General features: G+C 35.6%; 1 protein-coding gene across 1 annotated transcript; it reads right to left on the reverse strand.

Moving 5' to 3' along the window:
• Nucleotides 1-281: 281 nt before the first annotated feature.
• LOC117989731 (facilitated trehalose transporter Tret1-like) lies at nucleotides 282-26,644 on the reverse strand. The gene is made up of 4 exons (XM_034977146.2): nucleotides 26,349-26,644; nucleotides 3,757-3,897; nucleotides 2,764-3,020; nucleotides 282-1,449 (listed from the first exon to the last, which is right to left on the reverse strand). The coding sequence occupies exons 1-4, from the start codon at nucleotides 26,392-26,394 to the stop codon at nucleotides 484-486; spliced, it is 1,410 nt and encodes a 469-aa protein (XP_034833037.1). The 5' UTR covers nucleotides 26,395-26,644; the 3' UTR covers nucleotides 282-483.
• Nucleotides 26,645-27,905: the final 1,261 nt, after the last annotated feature.

Raw genomic sequence — 27,905 nt, forward strand, 5'->3', positions numbered from 1 at the left:
TATAATTTTGTAATGAACTTTTGATTAGTACCTAGATAAGTTTTTTTAATGTTAAGTAAGTACCTAGTAGGTTTAAATTATCATATTATCTCTATACTATCTAGGTAGGTTCATAATGGGGCCGATTCTCTAGTACACAATCTCTAAACTAAACTAAATTAACAGGTCTAAATCTAGTGCTTTCCTTTTCCGCAAGCAACATTATGAAAGGGATAGCAATAGATTTAGACGTGATATTTTAATTTAGTTTAGAGATTGTGTACAAAGGAATTAGCCACAATGTCTAACTCTGATGTCACAATATCTAATATTATGTTGAGTGCCATACCAGGTAGGTAGGTCTCTAATATATTAGTCTTAGAAGGTTATCACGTTGCGTAAATACAGGACGGCAATAACAATAATAATTAAGTACCTATAAATGAAAAGTAAAAAAAAATCATCATTAATCTATTTACTTTGTAAAAAATTCTTCTAAATTTATCACAGAATTCTCACACTGCCTGAGTGATCCTCTCCTTTCTCGTACACAACGGTTTCATTCGAGTACAATTTTTCCTGTATGGCCGCAAACGACTGGCCTTTTGTTTCGGGGAGTAAAATTATTATGAAGATAACGCCTCCCACCGACAGTAGCCCGAAGCACCAGAAGGCGACATAATTACCTAAATTATCCGCAATAACTTGATATAACTTAGTAACAGCGAATGTCATCAGAGCCACGAATATCTGTATCACACAGGTCGCTTTTGATTTAATATTCGTGGGGAATATCTCTGACGTTATAGCGAAAGGCACCGTAGCTAAACCTATAGTGTATGAAAATATAAAAATAGGTATCACAACAATAGGAATGAATTTAAGAGCAACGACAAGGTCGCTGCTTTCAAACTTCATAAAGAAATAAGCTCCTATAACTATGTTTGCAAGTCCAACACCACACGAAGATACTATCAAGAGCGGTTTCCTTCCAAGTCTATCCACCAGCTGAGAAGATATAGCCGATGTTAGCAACTGTACCGTCCCAAATAGTATGCAAGCTTCCTCAGCGCGCAATCCACCTTCAGCAGCCCCGAATATCTGCTGAGCGTACGATATAATCGCAGTGCTACCACAAAACTGCTGTGTGAAATATATTCCGAACAAAATTATAAGGCCTTTTCTATTTCCACCCACGGTAAACAGGTCTTTCCAACGACCTTTTTCTTTCATATTTTCGTTGACTAAGTGCGACATACTTTCGAGTTCTTCGTTCATGTAATCCCTCCCACGAAGATGTTTCAGTGACATTTCAGCTCTATTGGTGTCTCCGGATTTTATGTAGTAGTAAGGTGATTCCGGCATGGCGCTGAATGTCACAACGAAGAGGATTGGTATTGCTATATTGAAGCTGGCCAACCCGAGCATCGAAACGTATGGACCGATACAGTACTGCGACAGGATTCCAAACTGAAAAACAAAATGGCCAAAGTTAAATACCTACGTACATCTTAATAACTTAATTTTATGATTCGCATTAAAAAATTACCCTAATAAAGTATTATTGTAGTACCTTTAGTTTTTATTTCAGCTTTTCGATGAAGCTTAGACAAACAAGCCAATAGATGAATATTCTTTACAAAAAGTTATTTACTTCGAAAAATAGTTTAAATAAGTATACTGTCACATGTCTACAATAGTAAAAAATAAAAATAAAATTGTTTAATTAAACGTGTACAAGTATTATTAAATCGTCACCATGAAGGCGTTTAACTAGGTAAAGAAAATTAGGCCTTGTGTGAAACCCCTGTTATTTTTTATTTTTATTAGGTACTACCTCTCCTGAATTCATAATGTTCAGTAATAAAGTTTTTGGAAATGTAGCATGTAATTAGTTTTAATTTTACAAAGGCCTTTACGACGAACTCATTAAATGTAGTTTCAAACATTCGCCATTTTGACATAACATACGTAGACTCTGTATTTAAGAGGATTTTTATAAAAAGTTCATGGAGACCGTCATTAATATTTGGAGAATTATGCATTGAAGCAGGCATACGCAAGTAGGTATAGGTAGTAGGTTGGTACCTATTATACGGTACACTATGGTACCTATGGTATAAGTGGTATGGTATGGTATATATGGTATGGTATAAGGTACACAAACTTACGAATATCAATTTGTTTTACAATAATTGCAAGAAATATACCTAATAATATATTATACCTAAATTTTTATACAGATATTACTACGGTGGAACCCATTGATGTCGGAGGAATGTAGAATCTGACTGAACCGAACCGAAAACATGCAGAGAAAACTTTCAGTTTTATATTATGAACCTTGTTTATCACATTTTTTAAACGATGACTTTATAACGCCACATTTTAAGTTGACTTACGCACATACAGATTTAAAACACAATTAACTATTGTTTAATTTTCAACACAAGAAGATATTAAGTACATACGTACAATTTTTAAAATTTTGGAAAAGTGGTAAAACTATGATGTCTAAAAATTCCAACAAGGAATTGGAATCAATTATCAAACCTATTTCTATGTAGGAATTTAACACTGGAATTCATAGTCAAGATAGGGGCTACTTTGGAGGAGATTCAAACGACATGTGTCATTTCATATTCAACCTTTAAGCAATGTATTAAGGTAGTGTCGTCTGAATCGTCCTCTAAAGAAGCCCCTATCTTGATTTTTAATTCCGGTATTAATAATAGGAAAGGCATACACTTTATACTTATCAGTAATATTATAGGTAGGTATTACCTTTGACATAACTGTGATGAGTGTGGCCATAGCTCCACGCACTTCATTAGATGCAATTTCACCCAAGTACATTGGCGCTGCCGTGTACGCAATGCCGTATCCGAGCCCTTGTATAAGTCGTGCGGCGTAAATCATTGGAATGTTGTTGGCCAACATCACAAGGATCCAGCCAATGATGTAGGGAATGGCGGCGAGAAGGAGTGTCTTCTTTGTGCCTATTCTGTCTGCGAGGTACGATGCAGGAATGGGACTGACAGCTGAAAAAGAAGAAATAAAAAATAATTAAAATATTCATCAAGTCTAGATAAGTAACTGGCTATTAAATACTATTTTATAAATTAACTATGCTCCTTTTAAATCTGGATCAGCATTGTTGCGAATGCCAATTTTTGACTTCCGCGGAAGCGGATGTCTGAATTAATGCGAATGTTCCGCATTTGCGGATGTGAATATCCATAACACCCCTGTTGTATATCAAAAACGTTCCTCCCAGTGTCGGGGACAATACGCAGATAAACTTTCAGCTTTTATAAAATAAGGAAGGTCTGGCACACGCTGGCTCTTAATCCATTATTGTTGTCTTGATCCGAAAGTAGCCGTCGAATATATCGGCCTTTACAAGAATGGATCTTGAAAATTTTATTGATTTACTAGCTGATGCCCGCGACTTCGTCCGCGTGGAATTAGGTTTTTAAAAAATCCCGTGGGAACTATTTGATTTCTCGGGATAAAAAGTAACCTATGTCACTTTCCAGGTCTTTATCTATACCCATGCAATTCACGTCAATCCGTTGCACCGTTGCGACGTGATTGAAGGACAAACCAAAAAACTAACAAACAAACACACTTTCGCATTTATAATAAGGGTACTGAGGTACTGATAAGGGTACTGATTACTTTCTAGGTTACCACGTTCCATTCGACATATTATTATTCTTACAAACAGAAATAAGTGTAAAGACATGAAAGAAGCAATATGTTTATGGCAGTTACCTGAACAAAGAATCATAAATGAAGCGATCCATGAACTCTGGTCCTTGGATGTTGGAATGGGAGAGTCGTCCGCCAATAGTTTCGGTAGAATTGGGGAAGTCCATCCTACTGTGGTGCCAGCCGCCGCCGTGATTAACGTCGCTGGAAAGTGCAAACATAGGCCTTATTAAATCAAAAATGATTAGAAATTAAGTGCTTATGCCACTTTAATACGTTGGAAAAACTCCAATGGCTGAAGAATCTTTGGGAAGCCTTTTTTAGGGTTCCGTACCCAAGGGGTAAAACGGGACCCTATTACTAAGATTCCGCTGTCCGTCCGTCTGTCTGTCACCAGGTCTGTCGGTATGTCATGAACTGTGATAGACAGTTGAAATTTTCACAGGCAACACAAATACATTATGTATTTTTGTTGCCGCTATAACAACAAATACTAAAAAACAGAATAAAATAAATATCTAAGGGGGGTTCCATACAACAAAGGTGATTTTTTTGCTCGTTTTTATAGATGATGGTACGGAATACTTCGTGCGCAAGTCCGACTCGCACTTGGTCGGTTTTTTAATTTATAGACCAGCGTTTGGCTGCAATTGAACTGCGGGCAAGCGATGATGCAGCCTAAGATGAAGCGCGCTTGCCTGGAAGCCTTTTCACTCGTGACTTGAAGGTAGCCATATTAAAAATTAGAGGAGAAAACTGACGCCGGAAGGCTGTTGCATATCCTAATGATTCGAATTAGATTAGTGTCCGTGGAATTTCGATTAGGTACTTACGGGTAGATAACTCTTGCAACTCTTTTAACGATTGCAAGTTACAAAGGATTTTTCGAATTTCGATCAATTTATGTTTAATAATAATTGTTAGGTAAAGAGGATAGGAGAGAATCGTGTAGTAAGTAGAGCCTTATTGGATCGCCCAGTAGGAAAACACCCTGTTGGATGCTTAGGTACCTAGTACCTACGTAACCTAATTATATATTCAGCATGTTTTATCAACTGTAGTTACCAAATTGATATACCTACTAGTCCTACTACCACAATAATTGTTATTATGTATAGGTAAGTTATTGTTCAGCCAAAAGGTCAATCTTTATTCACATATACCTACTGCTTGTTTACCTTACGGTAAATAAGTGAAATGCATACCTAGCCAATAATTATTATAATATGAACCTGCATAACCTTTCCGGCTACATTTTTTTCAAGGTATATACAATATCAACTAACATGCCTACTGAACAAGATAATTACATTTTTTATGCCACGACACTAATCAATGGTTTTGTTTTTTGGGTTCCATTCCAAAATGGTGAAAATAGTGAAGAATCTGGTGCGAATTCGTCTGTCATTGTTGTTGATTTCAGTAGGTACTAATAATAACAGATTCTGTTTTAACTTATGGAGATCGTACCTACTTTTCACTAAGCTTCACTTCACGTGTATTTTTGCAATAAAAAATTATGAATTATGAATTAAAACGGTGGTCACTTATAGTATACCTGGCGCGCGTTAGCTAGGCCTGAGTTAGCCTAGATACTTGCAAAAATTATTGAAACATACAAAATAATAGCCCTAAAAAATTAAGCTTAGCGCCATACTGGGTAAGGTCAAGGTACCTACCGACGGTAGTCGTAAAATACCATACAAGGTGGTTGTTAGAACTACTCCATAAAAGTTTGCAAAAATATATTTAAAGAGTGATATTATACACCATACCTCATCATCATGATCAACCCATCGTCGGCTCACTACAGAGCACGGGTCTCCTCTCAGAGTGAGAAGGGTTTTGGCCATAAGTAGTCTTCCACGCTGGCCAAGTGCGGATTGGAAGACTTCACACACCTTTGAGAACATTATGGAGAACTCTCTCTCAGGCAAGCAGGTTTCCTCACAATGTTTTCCTTCACCGTTAAAGCAAGTGATATTTTAATTACTTTAAAACGCACATAACTCCGAAAAGTTAGAGGTGCGTGCCCGGGATCGAACCCCCGACCTCCGATTGGAAGGCGGACGTCCTAACCACTAGGCTACCACACCATACCTAATTAGTATAAAAACCGATCACAGGAAATTATATTTGCGAGAGTTAAAATTACTGCATTGATAGAATACTTATTGATGGCTAGCTGACCCACCCCGGCTTCGCTAGGGTGGAATTCAGAAAATCACCATGGGGGATGAATTTCCAAAAATCCTGAAACACGTATCTCTTCGGGTACGTTCGTAATGGTTCCCGGAGACTCTTAATATGCGCTGAGGATGGCCACCGAGGGGGTTTTAGTGGGTAGAAATCCCCCATTAACTCGATCTCTCCTCAAAGAAATCGGGCATCTAGTGAAGATTTCGTCTCGCTAGTTTACGTGGTTTTTGAAATTTTTGTTCCAAATATAATATTGAGGATAACTGTCTTGAACTGTGACACTGCGGATTATGAAATATTATAAAATGGTCGAAATTTCAAATTCAGTTGAACCAATTTTAGTCAGTAAGTAGTTCAACCTTACACTGCCGCGCAGCATTCTTATATTATGTAAGTACCTATGTACATTTCTCTACCACGACTAAGTGGAAAAAAAAGAATATTACTAAACAGAATTAACGCGTCATCGCTTGATTTAGGCCACAGAGTACATTGAATATACGGGTATAGAGTCATCAGTCCCTATTTTTTGGTAACGCCATCTATTGAGCTGAGTTGCAACTACAGGATCTGCTATATATACTAATCCCTATAGGTACAGTATATACGCTACCTAGATAGGTACCTATATATAGGTTTTAAATTTTCTTTTATTTCTATTTTTCTATGGTTAATTTCAATAAAACACATAAATAAGGTAATAATCTTTTATTTATTTTTATAACTGGGCACACACTTTTTTTCTGTTATTACAGCAAATCGTAGTCCGAGAAACGTAGTCAGGGTTATATTAGTTAGGTACTTATAGAGCTCTTCTTTTTTCTTGTTTTATGGCTTTTTCCATCACATCCAGATCAGCACAATGCACTGTAAATCCATACTTTGCAGTTTCGAATAGCTAAAGAGGTACAAAGAAATAAAGAAAGTTGCTCGGTAGAGTTGTCAGAGTTCAAAATAAAGCACAAGTCACTTCACTATAACAGAATCACCAAAATCCAACTAACAAAGTCAAGTCGTTGGAAAATATCACATAAACACCTTGATATAATGGAAAACCTCGGAAAAAAGTGGTTGAAAATAAATAATTTTTAATAGACACAGACCACAGACTTGACAATTTGTGACTGTGCCAATGTTTCCATATGTAAATCAAGAATTACCGTGTTGTAAGGTTAAAAATACGGTGTTTCTTGATTAAATTACGGTGGATGAGCTAAAAGAATACCGTGTAATTTTTAAAAAGAAAAAAAAACGTTACGAATTTGCTTTTTAATTAATTATTAATATTATTCTGAGTCTGACCCTCCTAGCATAGCAATGTCTTTTCATATATTTTTTTTATTGCATTCATCCATCACATTTAAGAATTTTTACATTTCACTTCTTGCTAATTGCTTGAATAAGGACGAAAATAGATTGCCAAGATTAATAATTGATACTTTAACTGTGTGTGTGTGAGTGTGGCGATAGATTAGAAAAATAATAAGATTAGATAAGTGGGGCAATAGATTAGAAAAATAATAAGGATTTCCTTGAAATCTGCCACAATCTACCACTTTGTTAAATCGTCAGCTTTTTCTGCCAGAGTTAAAATTTAGGAGCCAAATCTGCCCAAATGGCAGAAATCTGCCACAAACGGTCACACTGCTGACTGGCCACAAAATTTACAAGTAGTGCCACCTGTTCCGCGTGGTTGGCAACAAAACTTACTACTAGTGCCATCTGTCGAGCTAAGTCTGAGTCAATGTACCCTGTGCGATTTTGTACTGTGGCTAAAATGTACTGAGTGAAAAGACCCTGATTTAGGCCACGGTCGGGTGTGACCTATCTAATTACTTAATTATACAATTCAGCAGACTCATTAATAATAGTTCAACTATCAATATTAAATAAACACAGTTTTCTAGACAATTAGTCTGGTTTCACAATTACTATATATTCCTTAAATAAATATCCAGCAGGAAATAGATAACGTTTATGCACTAAACACTATAAAATAATGACTAGTTCTAACTAATTCCTTTCTTTATAGCTTTATCGCAAATTAAAGTATTTAACTACATAAACTAAATCGACAAGACTAATTGAAAAAAAAAGTAATACCTACATCGTCTCAAAATGGTGGGGTGACTCTAAATATTGATTTTGCAATGTCCATTCATTGCCCATTTTGTTCACATTTCCTAGAAAACATGTTGGTCTAGATGCATTGCAACTAATTAATACATCTATGTAATTGATAGCATCAACATCGACATGATTGCCATTGAAAATAACTAGGTCCTTTGGTATCAGTTAGTGACTCAGCTGCTACTGCAAGCTGCAAACAAATAATAAAAACTGGTCAAGTGCGAGTCCGACTCGCACACCAAGTGTTCTGTACCAAGGTATACTAAGGCTATGTATTTAGCTTTAGTTTTAAGTTTACGTTATTATCACCACTACATCATTATACAAATCTAACAATTGACAATCAAAAAGTGCACAAAAGTACCTAAGTATTTACTTTGAATAAGTTATTTGACTTTGACTATCTACTTTTTAAATATTTTAATTAATTGCATGGCGGCCATTTTGAAATTTCTCAACGTGTATCATGTCGGGACGCTAAAATGTAATACTCCTGTCTCTTGATACAAATCTTCACGACAAAGAGATACAATACACTAAAATGATACAAATATTATGAATAATTCCTTGTGTTTGAATTACCGTTACAAAATCGTTTATGCTATTATCATCCACATTATAAAAGCACTATAAAACAACTGTAAATGAGTAAATTAAATTATCGCTGATACGCTTTGCTACTGTATTAATTATGAGTGGTGTTTACTGTTTGTTTATTGAAACTATAAGTATTTTAAAAATTATGTAAAAAAGTTATGGAGCTATTAGGATAAACCTAACACACATAGACTGCTAAAATCATAACCCTTCCTCTTGGCTTTGCCGTAGTCGGGTAAAACTGAATCGTTAAAATGTATGTACATATATTACTTACGCGCATAACTTGCGAACGACTGCACCAAATTAGTTAATTCTTTTTTGGTGTTTATAATTGTCAGGACAAGGTTTGTATGAAAGAGTTTTTTGGAAAAACCACGGGAAAACACAGTTCCCGCGTGACACGGATGAAGTCGCGGGCAACAGTTAGTATAATAGTCTTTGAGAATCCAAGCGACAAGCCTGCTCCAGTTTTAAGGGTTCCGTACCTCAAAAGAAAAACGGAACCCTTATGGGATCACTTTTTTGTCTGTCTGTCTGTCGGTCTGTCAAGAAACCTACAGGGTACTTCCCGTTGACTTAGAATCATGAAATTTGGCAGGTAGGTAAATCTTATAGCTGACATTTGGAGAAAAATCTGAGAACTGTGAATTTAGGGTTAGATCACACAAAAAAAAATTAAATTGTGGTCATGAACTAATAAATAGTATTTTCAATTTTCTAAGTAAGATAACTATATCAAGTGGGGTACCTGTGCATTCTAAAACAGATTTTTATTTATTTTTATGTATCATAGTTTTTGAATTATCCTGCAAAATGTCGAAAAAATACGAATGTAGTACGGAACCCTCATTGCACGAGCCTGACTCGCACTTGGCTGGTTTTTTTATCAATCTCTGTAATCGTTTGCACTCTTCTTTTCCAGTATATTGTGCGTATTATTAATTGACTTCTATTGGGCAAGTTTAACCAGGACTCTGAGATATAGGACTGAGAGCTACTTGGAAGTATTTTTATTCCAAAACTAAATTACGCAACGTATTTTCTGGGTAGCTAGGGTACTAATTTTATAGATCAATAAGAAACTTCATTCCGTAGTAGTAACTAGTAAGTAACGATAAAGTCCTAGTCATGATTTTTTTAAACCAATAATTGTGTTCAAGGTAGCATGAGAATAATGTGTTCAGTCATAGTGCGAAAAGCTCTTAAATAATGTCTAATAGCTAATAGTTATTTATAGTGTTGTTGTTATAAAAATCCATACTGAAAGAACGTCGTCACTGAATTTTGTGACTAAAGGATAGAGGAGCCGCAGCCTAGAGGCGCTACGGTCGCGACACCCAGGGTTTTTATAAATTATTTAGAAAATTTCCGTGTTTTTATTTTGTCATTTATAGTAAGTGTATTAAATTAAATGAATCAGCAAAAACTGTTTTCACTCTCCATTTTATATGAAACTTGCTGGCCCACCCCGGCTTCGCTCGGGTGGAATTTAAAAAGTCGACGTGGGGGTTGAATTTCCAAAAATCCTGAAACTCGTACCAGTTTTCATCAAAGTAACTTTAAAAATGACGGACTTTCATAGTAACTTTCACACCCCATTAACCCACTTAGGGGTGGTATTTCAAAAAAACCTTTCTCAGTGGATACAGACCTACTCTTTACAAAGAACACACCCTCCAAATTTCATGTCTCTAGGATCAGTGGTTTAGGCTTACTTTGCATATAAAGATAATTCATTCACGCCCAAACAGTACAAAAAGGAAAGTTATAGAACCATCATCCGTCATCGTATTCTTCTTTTATTAACTTTGTAGTAGAACATGTACTACAAAGTTAATAATAGGAAAAGCATTGCCTGCATGATATGACAAGTATATCTACTATAGATACCTAGATACCTATACTTATTATGCTGCACGCAATGCTTTTCTTCAATATTCTATTGACAACATTTATTTACATAGATATTAACAAGCATTTTCTTCACATGTGCAGTTGACGTCTGTATTCTCTTGTTTGTTCATTAAATGTTTACCTATTAATTAATTACACGTAATACTGTCACTAGTTTGGAGGGAACACAGGGAAACATTTTTAAGTAAAATTGTGAAATCTAATACCTAAATCTAAACCTATAATTCATTTCTATATTTATAGTATTAGAATATAATATGTAATTGTAATAAAACTAGCTTCTGCCCGCGGCTTCGCCCGCGTGGCCTACAGGAAACAAATGGCATTTTTTTTTCAGAAACAAACATTATACCATCAGGACACGCACTCTGAATAGCACCAAATAACACATATAACCTTCCAACCCCCATTTCACTCCTTTAGGCCCCCCCTCATTTCGAATTTTCTCATAGTCGTTTCTTAGCTGACACCTAACCTCAAGAAAAAACCTACTTTCCAAATTTCAAGTCAATTATAATATCAATAATTAAAACTTTCCCATTCAAACTTACGTACACACGTACAACACGTATTTCTTTATTTGTGACCGAAAACCCAAATACCAATTTTCATGCAAATAACTTGACAAATGACGGACTTTCATACAAACTTCCATCCCCTATTTAACCCACTTAGGGGTGGAATTTCGAAAAATCCTTTCTTAGTGGATACCTACTCTTTACAAAGGATAGACCTTCCAAATTTCATGTCTTTAGGACCAGCGGTTTAGGCTGTGCGTTGATATCTATGTCAGTCAGTCAGTCAGGACTTTGAATTTTATATATATAGATTTTAATGAAAGCAAATATCCTGTATCACAGTAATAAGTTCTTTCAATATGGCTTGCCTGTAAGTTACCAATTTTATCGATAAGGTTAAATAATACTACCATAATTAGATAGGTTCTTACTTAACTAATCACCTAACTACTACCTAACTATATTTTTATCACGGCTAAAAGAAAATCCTCTTTTTTGCATAACATTCTAAATCTAGTTTAATATAAAGATCTTCAATGTTATTTAAAAAAAAATATTAGGTGTAACTTTAAAGTTCAACTGTCTGTAAATAATAATACACGCATGCTAATAATACATTTGACATTCCTTATTTAAATGTACGAAAATTTATTAATGCTTCGTGCTTGATTTAATTGACATAATATGAGAGTTTTTTATTTTAATTTCTCACATAGGTATATCAAGTATCAATGTAGGAAGTTGTGAGTCCACAAAAAATGCTTGGTAAATTTCAATCAGGTATTTTTATAATTTACCTACTACTACCTATCTTACTGCTACTGATAAATAATATACCTAATTACCAAACTTTAAAGTATATTTTATAAATTTTATGTTAGTATAACACATATAATAACTAATGCATCAATATTTTACAAGAGCCCAATATTAATAAACCTAACTATCTAATCACGTCGTCAAAAAGTCCACCCCTGGCTGCCCCTGGGCCAAAGATCCTCATCAAGCTGGTACCATTGCCACGCTGAATGGCGATCATGGACAATCTTTGTGTGAATTGATGTAATTTTTCTTTGACTGAAATCCATAAAGTACCTTTTGCTACTTTGTTCTTATACAGTTAACCGAGTCAGATGTCTGTTTTTAACATGACTGCCCCGTTTTGACTTGTAAAGTCTGAGCTAAGTCAATGTACGTGCTATAGATCTCAGCCCAATGCCTATTCCGTTTATCCACCGGACTAAAACATAATATTATCTATACAAATTCCATTAATCCGCCCCATCCGGAGTGGATAGCATTTTTTTCCGAGTTAACGCCCAAATATAGCTATTTCAGGGTGGACAAATCGAATTAGCATAGCCTTATGCCCGTATACGCGCGTCCGGTTTTTTGAAGCTCGTATATAGCGCGCGTGTAAGCGCGTATGCTGAAACGACCGTATACGCGCAAAAAAATACGCTAGTCTGAAACCGCCCTTATAGTGAATGCCTATTGCCTACCATATAAATTCTGAATAACTTCTAAGTACATTTCACATCTATTTTAATTACATGCATATAAGGTGTGAATAATTTTTATTAGTTATGCTTTGAATATCGAATATGAATTAATAATTATTGTAAAATTAATTTCTTTGGCGCTTTCATACAAACCCTTTTTTCGCAAGGAGACGATTCGCGATGTGTGATAATCACAAAAATAAATTATTAAAAGAAAAACAAGAAGTGTATTGGGCACAATGCCCATAAATTACCATTTGGACGGCGTTTTTTTTTTGTAAATATAAAATTTTAAGTGATAAGTTTTATCTATTTCTTTTGTATTTAAGTACTGTTAAAATGTATGTACAATGTACATGTCTAATAAAGGTACCTATAATAGAAAGAGAAACATATGAATATGAATAAAAAACTATAATAGTTTAGATACGGATATCTAAGGCAAATCTACTATTCCGATTAGTTCAAGGTTCAACTTCTCATCATCAAGAGGTATTGAAGAGTTGCATTTGAATTGTTATTGGTATTAAGTAAGTCTTCAATTAAAACAATAATACTTAGTTATAGGTATTGATAGGTACTATTGACAGAAACTAACTGCAGCTAGCCGTGGTTTTCCGTGGAAAACCATATATCTACTCCTATTCGATTTTTAAAAACCCGTGAATTTTTTTCTGGGATAATAAATAGCAAGTCCATCTCCGGGATGCAAACTATCTTTGTAGCAACACACCTACTACGGCCTAAACGTTATGGCCTGCGCGTGTCAGACGTCGTTGTCAGTGTCATCGTTATTTTATTAAAACTGAAAGTTTCTCTGCCTATTGTCCCCAACACTGGGAGGAACGTTTGTTTGGATCATGGTAGCTTTGGAAGATAAAGATGTGAAAAATCTTACGTCAAAGTATAAAGTCTAATTTTTTATATTTTCTTCGGAATAGTATTAGAAACCACGTCATGCATTGCCAGGCACTTAGTATCGTGCAACCCCCTGTCAGACACCCTTAAACTCCCAAACCCTTTATTTGCCAAAGCCGCCATGATCCAAACAAACATCCAAACAAACAATTCTCCAAGTGTTGGAGACAATAAGCAGAGAAACTTTTAGCTTTTATAAAATAACGAAGTTCTGGCACGCGCTGGCTCTCACTCTCTATTACGTTAAGAGAAAAAAAAACCCACACAATTGGGATCCGTTTGAGCACAGACCGTCTAGCTTTCTCAATTAAAGTCTTGAGCGACGGCACTGATCAAATGAATGTCACGGTGATGGATGAAGCCCGTTTATACGAGGCCTTTAGTTCTTATTAAACTTCTAAATTGTTCCAGTAAATTCTTAAAGGAAAATACAATAATAATAAATTACCAATGCTATCTTTAGGTACTTTATTATCTATTTCTACTCTGCAAAATAATTATGTAAGAATATAAATTATAATTATTTATGTTTTTATATATAATTTAATATAATGTATTTGTTTTATTTAATTAGTACACCCCTTCTCCTTTCTTTAATTTTTATAATATCCTCTACCCTAAGGTTGCCTGGAAGAGATCGCTATTTTAGCGATAAGGCCGCCTATTGTACTTGCAAACATCTTTGTTATATTTCTATTGTTTTGGTTTTGGTGTACAGTAAAATATATTTTACTTTTACTTTACTTTACCCACCTACTATTTTTGCCGAAGGGAGAGGGATCGTTTACGATTTTGGAGAGAGAATGTGGGTCCGCGCATATTCCGTTTACCCACCCAATGAGTCAATAAGTGGTGAATAATGATAATGAATAATTAAATAAAAGATTTATTTAATCAGTAACATGCAAGTGCAGTATGTTGAAATAATGTCTGATGAGTCTTACAGCTAATTCTGATTATTGTTCCGATTTTTTACTCGAAGTAAGTAAGTACGCTAAAACAGAAATTTAATAGAATTTTACTTAACATAAATAAACTTTTTAAACAACGAATTTAAAAAAAATCATTGAAACCAAATTAAACTTCCTCTAGTTAAATATATAAGATTTTAATTTATAAATTCTGCAATATATCCAGAACAATAATTTCATTATATTCGTAGTCGTAAGTTAAGATTTTGGATGTGTAGTGTCTGATTTATGACTACAAAGTCGAGGGAGAAAATCGGAAGAAAAATAATAAACAATTCAATTAATCCACCTCGTCCAGGGTGGACAGATAAATGAACGCACATTTTCAAGTATACATGCTAGGGTAGCTGTTGGGGCGGATTAATAGAATAAGTCTACATAATATAGTTTTACATATACCAATACTGGATAGTGAAAAATGGAAAATCGTCTGGTTATTCCGAGAGCACGTTTCGATCGCAAATATAAAAGCTATGAAAGTTGATAACCGTAACTATCATCATACCGACCAAACATTACTGCCAGGAGGCATAGGTACCTACTTATCTTAATGTCTCGTTTATTCGTCCGGTTCCATCTTGGACTGGATAATCATTTCCCAAGAACATCAGATAAGTTAGATTGAAAAAATATGATTATGTATGAAGTAACCTGTTCAATACTATAGTATAAGTTATTTAATTGACATAATTTATATTCTTTAATTATGATATAGGACAATAACGTATCCTGTTCTGTTAGTACTTATATTATGTTATCTTATTTTAACTATTTAAGGAATGCAATAGGAATAAATTGCATTTCTACTTATCTTTGACTAGGTAATTAGACATTTAGTAGAAAAGTTCATACTATCTCTATCATACAAATATTTCTCATAGTTTTTGCGATTTACGTGTAATTAATAAAAACTTGAAAAAACCTATCCATCTACTTTTTGTGATGGACCCAACGTGGTATGACTTTATGTGGTGATGAAGGAATGTGTTGATTGGTCACATTTCTTTCTTACGTTTTATTAAAAGACAATATCTCTCGAGGAATTCTACTTGACTATATCTAGAGAAGTTCCGTGTTAAGTCTAACCCGCTTTCCTACATATTTTAAGTGTATATTTTTACTTAAATATTCGTCAAATGACGTCATTGCGATGTTAATGAGACATGGTTCAAGCGCAATAGCAATTTGCGGGACTAATATAGTTAACTTTTTTGTCAAGCGCGAGTTGTCCAAAAATTGACCAAAATTGTTTTCACAAAAAAAAACTTAAGGTTCCTAACCTAGGACAGTTTCCGTTTGTCTATGGTTTGGGATTTCCCCATACTGTCCCAGTTAAAATAAAACACTCTATATTATAGTAGAGATATAACTCTCGTAGTTATAAACATTTTTTATAGCAAACGACATTTTTATTAGACCTTTTGTCTGTACATTTTTCCAAGCATGACTTGTAAAGCAAGATACGGGCAATTACACTCGTTAGTGGAGACTAATTTGTTTTTGTGGTATGGTTTGTTTTTTCCTTCCACATACCTAACTACCATGGATAACAATATGAGGGCTGAAGCCTAAGGTTCACTTTCCAAATTAACATACCCACTTTCTATAGGTTTCAACTGTCAAGAACAGATCTGTGTTTTAATTCTGTGTGTATAATTTATAATACTTTAGTATAAATAATATGACAATAAAATAGCCTGCATCAAGTGTATAGAAAATATAAATATAATTTAATAATCACAAATCACAAGATGACTTTTTCTAACCAAGACTAATGACACGGACCTTTTTTATCAAGATCGACACAGACTATGTATACTCATAACATCTCCCTTTTTCATTTTGTTTTGTTTTTTAAAAACATTAACTTAACTTATGAAGACATTAGGACCAACACAATGTGTGACAATTTTACAAAAATTTACATACTGACATTTGACATAACATTTTAACTAATAGACTGACAGTGGTACAACTATAGTTTGAAAACTTAAAATCTACTTTCACAAATTATCCTTAATCATAGCAATCTTGAAATCTAACTGGGGGTTTGACCTGTCTACCACTTATTGTTGTCTTTATTCCCTTATCTTTACTTTCTTTACAATCTTCCATTCTCATTTCCTTCTTTGGACTGACATGTTTATTACTGACTGGACTTTCTACTTTGTTTTCATGAATTGTATCCTTAGTTGGACTTGAAGAATGCGAAGATAGCAAGTGCTGGCGATTTCTTCTGTATGTAGACCCATCTGGAGCTTCAACTATAAATGATCTAGGTTGATCACATTCCTTGACAATTTTTCCCGGTTGCCATTTTGACTCTGGTGACTTTTTAAACATAATTTTATCTCCTTTGTTGACATTAGGCAATTTTTTTGACTTTTTATCATAATAAAACTTTTGTTTATAATTATTCTGTTGTTTTATTTTCTTATATATCCTATGACTCATTACTTTAGGTTCAAGGTGTTTTACAACAGTAGGTATAAGTGTTCTGAGACGACGGGACATCAGTAACTCAGATGGAGATGGTAGGTTGTTTCTAGGTGTAGTTCTGTATTGCAATAATGCAAGATATGGATCATCACCTGACTCTGCACATTTAGTAAGTATGCGTTTTACAATTTTTACTCCAGACTCCACTAATCCATTAGAACGAGGCAGGTATGGACTAGATGTGGTATGAGTTATATTCCATGACTCTAAGAACTGTTTGAATTCTTGGGAATTATAAGGCGGACCGTTATCCGTGTTCGCAAATACAGGAATTCCGTGGCGACTGAATATAGGTTTCAGCGCATTTATCAGAGCTTTGGCTCCCGTTGAACTGACATTAGCAATTTCAATATAATTTGAATAATAATCTTCAACGACAAGTATAGTTTGATTTTTGAATTTTAAATAATCCATGCCCACTTTTTCCCAAGGAAAAGAACAAATTTTATGTGACATAAGAGGTTCAGGTGGATTAGCATTCCTGTGTGATAGACATATTTCACAATTTTCCACACACTGTTGTATATCATGTGACATTAAAGGCCAATATACAACTCCTCTGGCAAAATTCTTTGATTTTTCGATGCCTTGATGACCACTGTGTATTATTTTCAAAATTTCTGACCTTAATTTTGTAGGTATTATAAGACTGTTACCTTTTAATAATAAATTACCGACAGCATGGACTTCATGACGACAATTCCAATAGGGTAGGACTAGTTTATTGACTTCTGACTTTCTATCAGGCCATCCTTTCTGATAGTATTTTTTCAGTAGCTGCAAACATTCATCACTTTCCGTAGCCTTGACAAGCCACTGAAGACGTTCTTCTGAAATAGGTAAGTTTTTTACTAGCATATTGACATGCACCATGACATCTTCATCCAACTCATCTTCACTACACTCAGGTAAAGCTGCACGTGATAAAGAATCGGCAATATACATTTTAGTGCCAGGTTTGTATTCAACCTTTAGGTCGTAGGACTGTAATCTCAGCATTAACCTCTGCAGACGTGTTGGGACTTCAGCTAAAGGCTTTTTAAATAAAGTAATTAATGGACGATGATCTGTTTCTACTGTGACTATTTTACCATATAGATATTGATGAAATCGACTACATCCAAAGACAATGGCATATAGTTCTTTTTCAATTTGTGCCATGTTTTTCTGACTTGACGTTAATGTTTTAGAAGCATAACAAATTGGATGATTATCTTGAAGCAAGACTGCACCAACTGCTGACTGACTTGAATCGACTGACAAGACTACTGACTTTTTGACATTATAGTGTGATAAGACTGGCGCTTGACAAATAATATTTTTTAGACGTGTAAATGTAGCTTCATGACTCTCATTCCATGACCATTCGCTTGACTTTTTTAATAATAGACGTAGAGGTTCAGTTTCCTCTGCCAAATTCTTAATAAATCCTCCCAGATAATTTAAAATTCCTAGAAATCTTTGTAGATCCTTGAGACAGACAGGCGACGGCATATCTTTGATAGCCCTGACTTTATCTGGGTCGGGGGACACTCCATTTTTTGAAAATATATGTCCTAAATATTTGACTTGTGTATGACCAAATTTACACTTACTTTTATTAAACTTTAGGTTGACTTCTTGAGCTTTTTTAAACACTCTTTGTAGATTTTCATCATGTTCTTGACGATCCTTGCCATAGACTAAAATATCATCAGCATACACCATGACTCCAGGTAGTACACCAAATGTTTCTGTCATAATTCTATGAAATATTTCAGGGGCACAGTTGATACCAAAAGGTAATCTCTTAAACCTGTACCGGCCAAATGGGGTGTTGAATGTACACAACATTGAACTTTCTAAATCAAGACAGATAACCCAAAATCCACTGCTAGCATCCAGCGTAGAAAAATATGATGCTCCATGTAGCTTGGATCGCACAATATCAATAGTAGGTATTGGATAATGTGATCTACATATCGCTTCGTTCAAATTTCTTGGGTCAAGACAGACTCTAAGTTGACCATTTTTCTTTTCGACTAAAATAAGTGAACTCACCCATGACGTTGGCTCGGTAACCTTGGTGATGACATCCAGACTTTCCATATGGTCCAATTCCTTCTTCAGTCTATCATGTAATGAGAATGGAACTTTCCGTGGTGGATCAATTTTGGGACGGACATCTTTATTGACAGTAATGTGACACTCACCAGGTAGACAGCCCAATCCATCGAATACAGATTTATACTTAGACAAAAGACTCTGTAAATCATTATTATTATTAATATAATATGACTGTAAATGTGACTGAACATGACAATTATTTTTATAATGTGACTGTGACTGACAATTATTATTGTTAACTTGACAATTATGAGACTCGGACAGAGTTTGACTATCACTTGTGACTGGATTTGACTCATAGTTCTGACATACACTTTGACAATGACTTGTGACTGGGTTTGACTCATAATTCTGACATACACTTTGACAATCATCTGACTTGGCTATATTAAAGACTCTTTTAATAAGACCTAACTCTGTACATGTAGTTTTACCAATGACAGTTGGAGACGACACATTTGCTATAATAAAATTAATTATTTTTGACTGAGATTGACTATTTATATAATAGGTACATTCAAGCTTTTGTTGACCTAATATTGGGATACTATTTCCACAATAAGACGTTACTTTGGCACGACAAGGCGACAAATTCTCAATGACATTTAACGACTGAAACAAATTATATGACATGACATTAGCATCACTTCCTGTATCTAAAATACACTGTACATTTATGTTATTAATTAAAAAATTAACACTCCAATCTGCATTTGTAGATAGACTTGAATTTAAATGTCCGACAAATAAACAGTTTGAATCATTACCTTCATATGTATCATTACCCTCTTGTTGTACATATTTCACTTGTTTAGACTTACAAAATGCTGCATAATGACCTAAAAATGAACACTTTTTGCACCTTGCATTGCGCGCTGGACATTTAAATCGATGAACTTGTCCACACCGAGTACATTTATTCCTATTTTGAGACTGTGATCTATTTCTTGACTGAGCCATTGTTCTTGACTGCGACCTTGCCCTTGACTGTGACATAGACTGACTGAGTGACTGACGTTGGAAGAACACATTAGTAGATTCCTTGAATTCGGCTGCATGAGACTTTGCTGACACTATAGTTTTTGACAGATTCCTTGCCCGTTCTAGGGTCAAATCCTCTTCGAGTAAAAGTTTTTCCCGAACATGTTGATAATTTTCATGCATGTTAGTGATATAAATATCCTTTATCATTCTTTCTTGTAAACTCTCGAATTCGCAGGACTTACTTTTGTTTATTAAACGTGTTAAGAAGTCTTCCAGACTTTCACCTACATTTTGTTTTGTTGTAAAAAACTTGTAGCATTCATAGGTTATGTTTCTTTTCGGCACAAAATATTCTTCAAATTTCTTTATTAGTTGACTGTACGTAATTTCTTCTATGTCTAGACTGAAAGTGTTGAATATTTCCAGGCATTCACTGCCTATAAAATGTAAAAATACTGCGACTTTTCTTGCATCAGATTCCTCGGAAAGGCCACTTGCCTTTAAAAATATGCCAAATGCTTGTTGCCACTTCTTCCAATTAACTGCACAATTGCCCTCCAGGCTCATAGGCTTAACGTTTCCGACTATATTGAGCCTTTTTGATGTGACTTCGGTGACATTTGTTTGTCCTTCGTGCTGTCTCTCAACTTTTATGTCCGGCATGGTTTTTTCCACGACACTTCTGACACCATGTATAATTTATAATACTTTAGTATAAATAATATGACAATAAAATAGCCTGCATCAAGTGTATAGAAAATATAAATATAATTTAATAATCACAAATCACAAGATGACTTTTTCTAACCAAGACTAATGACACGGACCTTTTTTATCAAGATCGACACAGACTATGTATACTCATAACAGCTGATTGTGAGTGTATTGCATTGCACAATAAATCATTACCCTTTTAGTTCCTAACTAGATAATGTTCATACATTGCTCTCAGCATAGTGTATCATACATTAGCTCGGCCAAGCATTTATGCTATGCATTTACGTATTTATAATTTTACACAGCTCGCAGTCGATGGTACGAAAAATTGTTAGCACACAAATTTTAAGTAACTCGAAGAGTAAAACAAAAAATCTCCAGTTTGAAATACCTATTTGTTAAAGATAATAAAACGAGCTACTTTTAAAATGTAGACAAATTAACAAAAGCTGACAGTAAGAAGCTGTCTATCTAAGCTAATTTGCGATTAGTCACGTTTTTTTCACAATTACGACGCATTTTAGCTACCTTACCATCATTTATTATATTTACGTTAGATTTTTATAAACATGCAAATTCTAAGCACTTAACCTAACATGACATTTGCATGTACCTACCTACCTACTGGTAAATTATTCACTATTATCATTGTCGATACGTGGTCTACGTGGTGGATACCAACATAAAAATCCATCAAAGCCTAAGAGCTAAGGCATGCAGGTTCCAGAGTCAAGTCCCATTCAAAATAACTAACCATATTATTATATAATATTATGCGAAAGTGGGTTTATTTATTGGTTTGTTGGTTTACCCTTAATCACGTCACAACGAAGCAACTCACGGGTCGACCTGATTTTTTGCATGGGTATAGTCAAAGACCTGGAGAGTTTTACATAGGCTACTTTCGATCCCGGAAAATTAAAGAGTTCCCATGAGATTTTTAAAAACCTAAATCCAGTCGTGTGCATCGTGTGCTTAGAACCATTTGTGAGCGAGTCTGACTCGCACCATTTTTAATTTTTTCAAGTAGGTAGGTACAGTGTACACATTATTAAGTACCTACCCATTACATATTTACCAAAAACACCTAAATCCGGCCAGCTGTGAAAATAATAATCACTTTGGCTAGCAACAAAAAATATAGCTATATATTAATTTAATATTTATTGGTTTGTTGGTTGGTTGGTTTGTCGCAACGGTGCAACGGATTAACGTGATTTTTCGCAAGGGTATAGAAGGCCTGGAAAGTGACTTAACTACTTTTTATCCCGGAAAATCAGAAAGTTCCCACGGGATTTTTAAAAACCTAATTCTACGCGGACGAAGTCGCGGGCATCAGCTAGTATTATATATTTGTTAAGTTCGTGTGTAGGGAGCAATCTTCAGAACTAATGATTCGATTCTATCCTCGAGTGCTACAAGCTATAAATCATATCACGTGGACAAAGTCGCGGTAAAAGCTTAGTCATCTAGTTAATTAAGTAGTTGTATGAGTTATTATGACATTTTATTTCTGAATTATTCCACAACATAATGGGCGTTTGTAGGTATGGAAATACGCTGTACATTGACCCCCAGACAGTGCGAGATGTCTCTTCATGCCTTAAGCATTAAGGTTTGTACGCACCTGAGCGGCGCGGCGCGACGCTTCAGCGAGCTGCACGTCGCGGCACAGAGCTTCAAAATATCATTTCTATCATTTTGTATGGCGCATATCGCACTAGAGCGGCGCTGCACAGCGCTTCACCGCGCGTTGCCGCGCGGCACGGCTGGAGAGAATATTTTGAAGCGCAGCGAAGCGACGCGCAGTGCAGTGACGCTAGTGCGACATACCCAGCGGCGCGGCGCGGCGCTTCAGTATGCGTACGTCGCTCGAATAAGATACACGCGCATCTTGTTAGGTATTTAAAGTACAGGCAAGAATCGGCAAGATAGACCTCAAAATAAATAACGTAGGTTTAATTTTTGGCACATGACGTGTTCCTCATGCTCTTAGAAGTATATCCTCAAAGGACCCAACCCCTAGGACGTCGGCTTCCCCCCTTCCCAGTGTCTAAATGTATAAATGTCTCTCCGAGCGTTATGAGAAAACATCAATGGTAAAAATAATCCTGATTAAATAACTATAATATATTATGTACATATTATACCTACCTACTTCACCTAGGTAGAATTAATAGTTTCGGAAATATGCCTACCTATTGTTGTACTTGTGTTTATATTATACTAGCTTATGCCCGCGACGTCGTCCGCGTGGACTACACAAATCTCGAACCCCTATTTTAGGGTTCCGTACCTCAAAAGGAAAAACGGAACTCTTATAGGATCACTTTGTTGTCTGTCTGTCTGTCTGTCTGTCTGTCCGTCTGTCCGTCTGTCTGTCAAGAAACCTACAGGGTACTTCCCGTTGACCTAGAATCATGAAAATTGGCAGGTAGGTAGATCTTATAGCTGACATTTGGGGAAAAATCTGAAAACCGTGAATTTAGGGTTAGATCACACAAAAAAAATTAAATTTTGGTCATGAACTAATAATTAGTATTTTCAACTTTCGAAGTGAGTGACTATACCAAGTGGGGTATCATATGAAAGGTCTTCACCTGTACATTCTAAAATAGATTTTTATTTATTTTTATGCATCATATTTTTTGAATTATCGTGCAAAATGTCGAAAAAATACGACTGTAGTACGGAACCCTCATTGCGCGAGCCTGACTCGCACTTGGCCGGTTTTTTCTCTTCGATAATTCGTTCTTCTTCTGCACAACAAAGAAATAATAATCAAATCCTCTTCACTGTCGCTCATCTTGCGACGTTGTTGCTCGTACGCGAACGGGTATAAAAGTGACGCGCAAGTGACGCGAGGTGCCGCGTACTGAAGTTGTAGTGCGGTAGGCACCGTCGAGCGGCCTGACGTGACGCGTTCTGCAGTCGGACTGAAGCGCCGCGCCGCGCCGCTCAGGTGCGTACGAACCTTTAGTGCATTAAAAGTCTACCGCGTCTGTGTCTCCCCTTCAGACATTCACATAATCGAAGTGCAATTATACATAAATAATGCGTTTATTGTATACTATACAAAAACAGTGATAGTTTAGTGACTAAGACGTCCGCGTCGGCCTGTTAGATATACGGGGTTCGGGGGCACAATCCCTGGCACACACCTTTAACTTTTCGGAGTTATGTCCAATTTAAAAGAAAATTAAATAATACTTGCTTTAACCGTGAAAGAAAAACATCGCGAGGAAACCTGCATGCCTGAAAGTTCGAAATGTTCTCAAATGATGATACTATACCTACAGGCAAGTTCTGGAATGATGTACAGTATGAGTATAATGCAGAAGGATGTGGTAAGTAGTAAGTACCCCAACGTATTAATATCTCAATTAAACTCCTACTATTATATAATTAATGGAAAGGAGTCGAGAGTCTCTACGTCATATAGAGAGAGAGATGACGCAGAGTAGAACCTGATTAAGTTTAGAACCTGATTTTATAAAAACTGCCATACCTCTTCCACGCTAGCTCGCTTGGCTTAGACTGCACTGCATCATCATGTAGTAGATATCGTAGTCATGGCTAGTTTTTCAACAGATAAATTTATTGCACTGCCTGATGATGATGCCGGCGACCGTGTACGTAGGAATTTAGTTTTTTTTAATTCCGTGGGAGTTCATCTTATCCTTTGATGAATAAATATAAGATGAGCATACCGGCATTAAAAGGTGTCCGTGAAAATATCCCCACTACCACGAATACAAAAATGATATTGGTTCATCAGCCAAACTTTTGTTCCCATTAATATCCTATCAATCCCCTTCAGTGATCCAGAGACCTTTTTACCTGACAGCATCTGTTCGTTCAACGTGGAAAATAATTACTTAAATCACTAATCCACAGAATTCACAATTAATCCTTATTAAATGTTTCAGGATTATTCTTCGCATTTTCTGGACTAATAAAATCAGGAATGAAGACTTATAGGAAACATGGCATAAACTCCCTGTACTCATTCAAGAAAATAGCTATGAGTCGATGGAGATGGGTCCAGCATTTTTGCGAAGGTAGAAGAAAACGCTGCTCAAATGGCTTTCCAATGGCAGCCTTTCGGTTGAAGGAGACCTGGTCGACAAACCAACGCCTGGAGGAGGTCCATTGAAGCAGACCTTATAAGAGTGGGACTCTCGTGGAACCATGTCAACACAGTAGCCAAAAACGGGAGATATGGCAAACAACTGCTGTAGCTCTGAGGTTTACGAGGGAATAAAACGACTCCATCATTATAATCATCATCTGTTCGCTCAGGAGTGAAATGATTAATTGCCTACTTTTCACTTTTACTTATATGACTTTTCCTTCTAGGAAGAGGAAGGAAGGACGCAAGGATAATGTTTACAGCCTCATTGGTATCACTTCCGACTCTATGAATCAATCGATCAGCGAAGTGATTCGGTAGCTCAGTGATTATTAACACTGAATGGTAGCCACAGAGCCCATTTGATATTTATTTTTAATGATCCATTGAAGATGTTCTACGAAAAATCATTTTCTTATCACTCAGTGAAGCAGCAATGTAGAACCAACCAATGTCAAATGTGTTTGTTGGCTATCATTTAGTGTTGATCACTGAGTTAGGGAATCACTCTGCATTTAAGATTTGTTACATTGATGTAAGCTTTGAATATAAAACTCACGTCAGGAAATTACTGATTAAGTTAATAAATTCTTCTTCATAGAAGGTGGGAAGAAAAATAAAGTAGCGGAAGCTGAAGCGCGCAGTTGGAGTAAACTTTTGTATTCACAGAAAGGTAGTGAAGGACGAAGGTAAAAGAAAATAAACATTTTATTCGGAGATAATATCAGCTAAGTGCTTTATTAACATTCTATAGAAAGATAAAAAGAAATAGATAATAATTGCATAAGAAAGCCAAATAAAGAGACAAGCACTTTAAAAGACACCAAACAGCTGGTTGTAAACTACCAATGTTGGTAGAAAATTAGCAGAAACTAGAACCTGTAGGTACTCTGTAGGTGTCTCATAACATACTTACTTATTTAAAAAAAGATTCCGACGAATTGAGAACCTCCTCCTTTTTTTGAAGTCGGTTAAAAATGAGAATTGGTTTTTTGAACATAGCTACATTTTGAATTGGGCTGCCTTTGGCCTACCCAATTTCAGTGTCGATGGTTTTAATTAATTGTTCACGCCTATTTAACCACAGCATGAAACAAATTGTGTCGTATTCACCCACCTACTAAGTCTTATCGACAAGTTTTATCTTAAAATCACTTCATTATTATTAATTAAATGGAATGTGTAGCATTTTATTACCTTCCTTGTCACTGGTAGAACAGATTAAACAAATTGATGAATATAAGGAGTATTATTTCAGTACCTACCTTGTTATATTTTCTTGTCAAACAATGAATTTCAAGATAAAACTGTCAAACGTAAGTAGGTATTATCCAAACAACCGTGATTTACCCATTTACCTCACTTCGTGTTTCACTACAACGATACGAAGCGATAGTGTTGCCCGTACGCACAGAAAATAAGATACAAAAATAAACTGAAATGAAAATAAACAAAAAACACTAACCACTGAGTGCGGCCACATATTCCCTCCACCTGCGGCAGATAGTCATTGTTTGTTTTTCCACAGTCTTTTAAAACAAACATTTATGTTTATATTATACCGGTGTTTGAGTCCATGTGGGCGAACACTGAGTATTACTTGTGCAATGTTACGAAAAGGATTACTCTTATATTAGATAGCCACGTGCTGCCCGCGGTTCGACTTGAGCGTGAATGGTCGCTACTCGCTGGCCACAGTTTAGTTATTCCCGTTTTGTTGACAATTCAGCTGTCAATTGAATGCGAGGTGCGGCCGCGGCGGGGCGCCGTCGCCATGTGGCGCTCGATCGGCTCGATCGCTTCTGATAATGCCTTGTTTATTTTATCATTTAGCGCGTAGACGCCGATTGATAACGTCATTCACTACCTCACTCGCCTCACTTTACGTTGCACGTAAGGGCCTCGGTCAGGACAGCCTTTAAGTTCCGAAGTCAAGGCCGCTGTCCCAGTCCCAGAGCACTTTTCTGCACAAATAATGAGTTCTGTAGTTATTGTCTTTTCATTATTATCAATTTTACAGTTGATTACAGTTGTTAATTTATTCGTTTCATATCAATTTTATTCTGATTTTTATAGATGATATTATACCTACAAAGTTTCGATATTGTCATTTCCATGAACTCCTGCTAGCTGTTGCTCCTATTTGATTACTTTCAGTTACCGTATCGGATAATTCATAGATAGGGAACCGTTTTCGTATCCATATTTATACCTACCTTGTGTGACGTGGAATCCACGGTAGGTAAGTATAAATACTAAGTTGTTTATGAGATAACTATTAATCGAAATATTGAATTCTGGAGTAAATATCGCGTCAGGTTATCATTGATAGTGATCTAATTTTATTTGTAAAACTTTGTTAATATATTAATTAATAATACTTAGTAGGCAGGTACGGGAAAAATCCAAAAAACGTGAATTTTGTTAACCACAAATTCACGTTTTTTGGATTTTTCCCGTTATGTAGGTATGTACAAGACACTAGATAGGTAGGTAGCTTCCTGCCACATTTCATGATTCTAGGTCAACGGGTAGTATGTTTCTTGACAGGCACGACAGACAGAAACAACGAAGTGATCTATAAGGGTTACTTTTTTCCTCTTGAGATACGGAACCCTAATAATCTGCCAAATTGGTTGAGTTGTTCTCAAGTAATGATCTTTCATACATGCGGCAATTGAGTTATACATTTACCTATGTACAAGATTTAAAATTATCTTTTTTGTGGAAAATAATTTATCTCTGGTTACATAGAATTCCACCAAATTAAAAATTAGAGTACCTATAGGTACCTACAGCTAGGTAGGTACCTACTTATTCTGAAACCATGATTTGCTTTAGGCTGAAATTAAGTTTTGTATTGAGCATAGGTACCTACATATTACAAACTAAAGTCGAGCAAGTAGGTGTTTTAGCGGTTTTTGGGATTTACAATAAATTGTTGGAAGTACTTATTTGTTTTTAACAAAATATTTAGTGGTTTCCATCAAAATAGCCATAACAAAACTGCACGCAAGTTAAT

The sequence above is a fragment of the Maniola hyperantus genome, chromosome 2, assembly GCF_902806685.2.
Source record: "Maniola hyperantus chromosome 2, iAphHyp1.2, whole genome shotgun sequence".
NCBI lineage: Eukaryota > Metazoa > Arthropoda > Insecta > Lepidoptera > Nymphalidae > Maniola > Maniola hyperantus.